This window comes from Lactuca serriola, chromosome 3, assembly GCF_051521515.1.
Source record: "Lactuca serriola cultivar US96UC23 chromosome 3, Lser_US96UC23_V15, whole genome shotgun sequence".
Lineage (NCBI taxonomy): Eukaryota > Viridiplantae > Streptophyta > Magnoliopsida > Asterales > Asteraceae > Lactuca > Lactuca serriola.
In genome coordinates, this window is record NC_136410.1 from 207,098,662 (window position 1) to 207,104,886 (window position 6,225).

The 6,225-nt window shown below is 33.3% G+C and overlaps 1 protein-coding gene across 2 annotated transcripts; it reads left to right on the top strand.

Moving 5' to 3' along the window:
- Positions 1–531: 531 nt before the first annotated feature.
- LOC145093541 (aspartokinase 2, chloroplastic-like) lies at positions 532–4,707 on the top strand. Of its 2 annotated transcripts, none has more exons than XM_079031690.1 (13): positions 532–679; positions 872–1,437; positions 1,535–1,614; positions 1,704–1,744; positions 1,883–2,037; positions 2,130–2,279; positions 2,734–2,829; positions 2,916–3,032; positions 3,541–3,660; positions 3,748–3,840; positions 3,940–4,062; positions 4,185–4,301; positions 4,380–4,707. In XM_079031690.1, exons 2-13 carry the CDS (start codon positions 1,036–1,038, stop codon positions 4,539–4,541), a joined length of 1,656 nt encoding a protein of 551 aa, XP_078887816.1. In that variant the 5' UTR covers positions 532–679; positions 872–1,035; the 3' UTR covers positions 4,542–4,707. The 2 variants fall into 2 exon arrangements, with proteins under 2 accessions (XP_078887816.1, XP_078887817.1); XM_079031691.1 differs by having other exon boundaries at positions 3,940–4,056.
- Positions 4,708–6,225: the final 1,518 nt, after the last annotated feature.

A 6,225-nucleotide genomic window follows, 5' to 3' on the forward strand; every position in this document is an offset into this window, starting at 1 on the left:
CTAAAAGAATTAACAACACAATATGTTCCAAAATCAACAGGTTAAGATAATAATCTAAAAACAACATAATATGATTAAAATAACAATACATATGCATAAAACTTTGAGCTCCTTACCACTATCACATGACATTATGTAGAATATTGTAATTCGAAATGTATTTATTAGACCAAAACTTTGAGATAAAGACTTTTGTAAGTCCGAAATACAATTTTAGATGGTCCTGAAATGTGATAGAGAATAGAGCGGGACCCGTTATCGGGTCGAATTAATCATGTGAATGATAGACCCGGATACAATGCTCTAGACAAAATGATTATTTTGCAAAATAAACAAATTGTTATTTTTTTAAAAAAGAATTAGTTTAGTTAATTTAGCTTCTGGTGAAAATTTAATATATTAATTAATTTCCAAATCTGAAAAACAAATAAAAACCCTTTGATTGGTTAACCCAGTCCAAAACTACCCTATTGAGTTTTGACCCACCAGTTCCTTGTCTTATTGGGACCCTTACAAGCCAAGCCACTCGAAGAGAGAAAGATGTGGAAACCAGTTTATAGAACACAGACAAGAAATTCCCTTTAAATTATTGCTACTCCACCAAACATACCTCCATCTTCAGCCTCAGCCGCCGCCGCCGACGCGGTTCTCTGATACCATTCAGCCCTAGACTCACAAGGTACACCCCTCTTTCTCGTCCTCATTTTCACCTTTCTTAATCTCAAGACCATTTTCATGTTCTCTGCACCTCCAATGTGTTTTACTTTTTGTTTGTATTGATTTTGAATATTGGTATTGATAATCGCTGGTCGATTTATCTAATATGTCAGCAACTCGTATTAATTCGACCGAGAAATCATGTCACTTGCAGGTCGTTCATAATCCAATAGAAAAAAGCGCGTTGTCGATTAGATCCTTCAACGTTACATCATTAGCAGGGAGAGCTACTCTGTTTAATTAGCTCTCTCTGCCTCTCAACTCCCCTGATATCACCCCAATTTGTCGAACAATCTCGTTTATTATCTAGTTGTTACAATGGCGACACCTACATACCTATGTGGATCTAAGACCCCGTGTTATTTCTCCAAGAGTGCTTCGTCGTTCTCCCGATCCATGTGTTCACAGCAGCAAAAGCTCAATTTTGCTTCATTTGGTGGAGCGTGTAGAGTGGTTCAGTGTCCAACTCAAAGCAGGGGAAGAGGTGTGAGGGTTGTTTGTAATGTACAAAAGGTAGATGTCCTCACCAGAATTGAACCCGAAAGTCAAGCTTCAGAAGGATTAAGCAACCGGCTATCATGTGTGATGAAGTTTGGTGGATCGTCTGTGGCCTCAGCAGAAAGGATGAAGGAAGTAGCTGACCTAATCCTCAGCTTCCCAGAAGAGAGTCCTGTCATTGTTCTTTCTGCCATGGGCAAGACCACCAACAAGCTTATAGCGGTTTGTGTTTCTTTGATTCTTTCTATATATCAGACATTGTCATGAGTTTTTTTCAAGAAGGTTTTTGAGTTAAATTTGGGTTGTATGATATATATAGGCTGGAGAGAAGGCTGCAAGTTGTGTTTCCATTGTGTCTGAAATTGATGAATTAGCCTTTTTGAAAGAACTCCATTATAGGTAAAAATCTTGATTATTGACTTCAAGTGGCTATTAAAGTTTGTAGACATTAGTTTATATACTGAATGAGTATCACTTTATATTCTCAGGACAGTGGAAGAGCTTGGATTAGAAAAAACACTCATTGAGGGTAAATTTATGATTGAATTATGCTTGACTTGTTTTAACTTCTGTCATCTTGTGGAGTTTTTGGCCTCTTTCTGAAGCATAACATACCTTAAATTGTCCATTTTGGTGATGTTAATTGTTCTTTTAATCTTTCCTACAGATCACCTAGAAAAATTGGAGCGACTTCTGAATGGGATATCTGTACTGAAAGAGTTCACACCACGTGCAAGGGACTATCTGGTCTCATTTGGGGAATGCATGTCCACAAGGATATTCTCTGCATACTTGAATAAAATCGGTGTCAAAGCACGCCAGGTATGTGCTTTGTTGATCACTTGTATTTTGAAACTAAATCATGTCTTTTTCCATTCTAATGACTTGACTTTGTTTTTTGTTGTTTCTGGTAGTATGATGCATTCGATATTGGTTTCATAACAACAGATGACTTTACTAATGCGGATATTTTGGAAGCAACTTATCCAGCTGTAGCCAAAAGACTAAATGGTGATTGGATTAGGGATCCTGCAATCCCTATTGTCACTGGTTTCCTTGGAAAGGTTTTTTTTTTTTTTTTTTTCTTTTCAAATTGGACCAAAAGTGTCAACTTCTTATAACTTTTGTGGCGAAATTATGAAACATAAAAAGTTCGTCGAGGATTTCTTTTTCAAAATGGACCAAAAGTGTAAACTTCTTAAAATAAAACTCAAGGCGGCAAATATAAAATACAAGGGACCAAAAGTGTCGACTTCTTAAAACTTTTGTGGCGAGATTATAAAAATAAAAAGTTTGCCGAAGACGTTTTTTTTTTCTTTTCAAAATGGACCAATAGTGTCAACTTCTTACAGCTTTTGTGGCTAAACTAACAAACATAAAATGTTTATGTTGCTAACCATTTTCAAAATGGACCAAAAGTGTCAACTTCTTAAAACATTTGTGGCTAAACTATGAAACATAAAAGGTTCCTGTTCCTAACTCGGTTATGATCTTAATATGTATGTTAATTGTTTGTAGGGTTGGAGAACTTGTGCTGTGACCACATTGGGTAGAGGTGGTAGTGATTTAACTGCCACAACCATTGGTAAAGCACTTGGTTTGCGAGAAATTCAGGTTAGTGAAGAACTCGAAAAAAAAAAAACAAAAAAAATCCATATGTGAAAAAAGACATAAATACCCTTCTCATAAATTGATTACAGGTATGGAAAGATGTGGATGGTGTCTTGACATGTGACCCTAATATATATTCGGGTGCAGAACCTGTCCCATATTTGACTTTTGATGAAGCAGCTGAACTTGCATATTTTGGTGCTCAGGTATTTTTTTTTGCGAGTAAATTACACGAATGGTCCGTATGGTTTAGGGTAATTTGCACGTTTGGTCCCTAACTTATTTTTTTAACTCGGAAGGTCCCTACTGTTTGTTTTTGTTACACGCTTGGTCCCTGTCTTACCTAAAAAAACTATTTTGCCCTTGATTTTTTTAATTTAATTAAATAAATACACTCCCAACTCCACTCCCCTCACCTTACCCTACCTATCCCATCATTTTTCTCTATTCAAATAATAGTCTTTTAGGTAAGACAGGGACCAAGCGCGTAACAAAAACAAATAGAAGGGACCAAACGCGTAACAAAAACAAACAGTAGTATCCTTCCGAGTTAAAAAATAAGTTAGGGACCAAACGTGCAAATTACCCCAAACCATAGGGACCATTCGTGTAATTTACTCTTTTTGCACAAACCAAACATATTATGATGAAAATATGAAATTATTTGTTTTACTTTTACAATCTTTTTTTTTTTTTTTTTTTTTTTGATAATAGGTCCTACATCCACAGTCAATGAGGCCTGCAAGAGAGGGTGATATACCTGTTAGGGTTAAAAATTCTTACAACCCTAATGCACCTGGCACCTTAATCACTAAATCGCGAGATATGAGTAAGGTCAGTAATAACTAATAACAACCTACTTTTTGAACATTTTAAAAGCTAGTCAACTATGAAAAGACTAATTTGTCCCTGGTTTTTCAGGCTGTACTTACCAGCATTGTTTTGAAACGTAATGTGACAATGTTAGACATTGTTAGCACTCGCATGCTTGGTCAATTTGGATTCCTTGCTAAGGTACTAATATCACTTTATCAAATCATATTATTTTTTTTAGTCATAAAAAGTTGCAATTTTGTCCTATTATCATAAATTTGTATATGGTACATGATTCAGGTGTTTTCAATTTTTGAAGATTTGGGTATATCAGTGGATGTTGTGGCTACAAGTGAAGTTAGCATTTCCTTAACATTAGATCCTTCAAAGCTTTGGAGCAGGGAGTTGATTCAGCAGGCAAGCGTATGATATCATTGATCATTCTCATTTTTTATAAAAATGATTATGTTTTGATAAAATATCTGAAAAAAAAATCAAAGTATGTTAATATGTCCAAGTAGTGATATCGTAAGGTGTTGTTGCAGGAACTTGATCATGTTGTGGAAGAGCTTGAAAAAATTGCTAAAGTCAATCTCCTTCAACACAGATCCATTATATCACTTATTGGAAATGTTCAAAGATCATCACTTGTATTGGAAAAGGTATAAAAGCGTATGGTTTATTTAAACTGTGTTTGGATAAATAATGTTTTTATGACAAAATAAGTTATGTGGGTGTAGGCATTTCGTGTTCTTCGGATGAATGGAGTGAATGTTCAAATGATATCGCAAGGAGCATCGAAGGTGAATATATCACTCATAGTGAATGATAGTGAAGCGGAAAAATGTGTGAAAGCTTTGCATTCGGCTTTCTTTGAGAATGATATGTCCGACATCGATTGAGATGATTGATTTTGTAGCCATTTAATTTAAACGTGTAGTAGCATATTTATTACGTTTTGGCTAGAAACATTTATGTTGTTAGGGTTGTTAACTTGTTATTCAAGTCTTTGATTATTGAAAACAAGTTGCATGCCAAATGATTTTATGGGGCTCCTTTTGTATTTCAGTTAAAGCCTATCTTTTATATTTATTTTTCACAAGAAGCTTTGTGAATAAGTAGCGAGGATTATCGTCCTTTTGCTGAAGATTCATAATTCATTCGATGCTCAAGTAAGTATATCATTTGATAACGAGAATCATTCTTTGTTTGTTTATGCATTGTTCAAGAAAGCATTGATATTGTCAAAGTAATGAATTGTATAGTTTGTCACTTTGTTGTAAACTAGGTTTTAACCCGTAGTATGTTTAAAGTTATTATACTAGATAATAAAAATACTATTGTATGTTGTAAGTTTATAGGTAATTATGAATTAATTTGTTAAGTAAAATAAATATAATGTTTTATTATATATTTCAAAAATGTTATTAGGATAAGATTTTGTATTTTAAAATTTTCAATTGAAGTTGATATTTTACCAAAAAAAAACTTATAAAAATCATAGAAAAATGTCACCTATCAAAAAGACATTAAAGAAAATGGTCATATGTTATATTTAGGTTTTGTTTATTTAATATGTGGATGTAAATTCTTATATAAGACTTGTATCATTTGATGATGTTATGTGAATGGACATAAACATGCCTAGTGTACGACTAACACATTAAAGAAAGTTTCGTATGCCAAGTGTATTACCAACTCAATAAAGAAAGTTTTGTAAGGGGACTAGAGCACACTATCATAAAATAAAAGAAAGTTTCATATGTTTAAGGTACTTCATTGAAGTTTTTTAGAGGTTTTCCTAGAATTTGTGTCAACAAACAATTAAAAATACCTCTTTAACTTTTTAGAATATGTACAGGTTAAATAGCAATGATTTGAAAACTTCTTTTTAAACTGTTATGGAAACCCAAACACTAAATCGTGTGGAAGTGTAAAAGATATAGGATTTCCAACATTAACAGAAAAAAGAAGAGAAACATGAATCTGAGACCGATCTCATGGCAAGATCGAGGAAGTGTGTTGTGGTGGGTGAAGCACGAATTGCCTAGATATTATTAAGTGTTTGTCTCTCTTATTTAAGCTGCTTAATAATTAGACTCTTACGAACATGTATGATATAAATTAGGGATGAATATAGGTGGATATCCGTTCTAATTGTCTGGAACCGGATCCGGATACCAACACCGTCGGTTCTTGGAATGTAGGAACCGGAACCGAAACCAAGTACCAAATTGTTTTAAATATGCTAATAGTTTGAGGCAACTTTACGTTTAAAAAGTAAGCATATCTATGTTTACAAAGCTATAAATAAAAATAAGAAGCTTTATAATTTTTGATGATTTATACTTATGTTTTCTAAGTTATATATATATATAACTTATGTTTTCTAAGTTTTTATATATATATATATATATATATATATATATATATATATATATATATATATATATATCGGTTCTGGTACCAGATATCCGGTTCCGATGCTCACCCCTAATATAAATATTTTCTTAGTATATTTTCAAGCAAGCTTTTTTTTTTTTATAATTGTTTTAAACTCACTTGGCTAAGATGCCAATGAAAGCT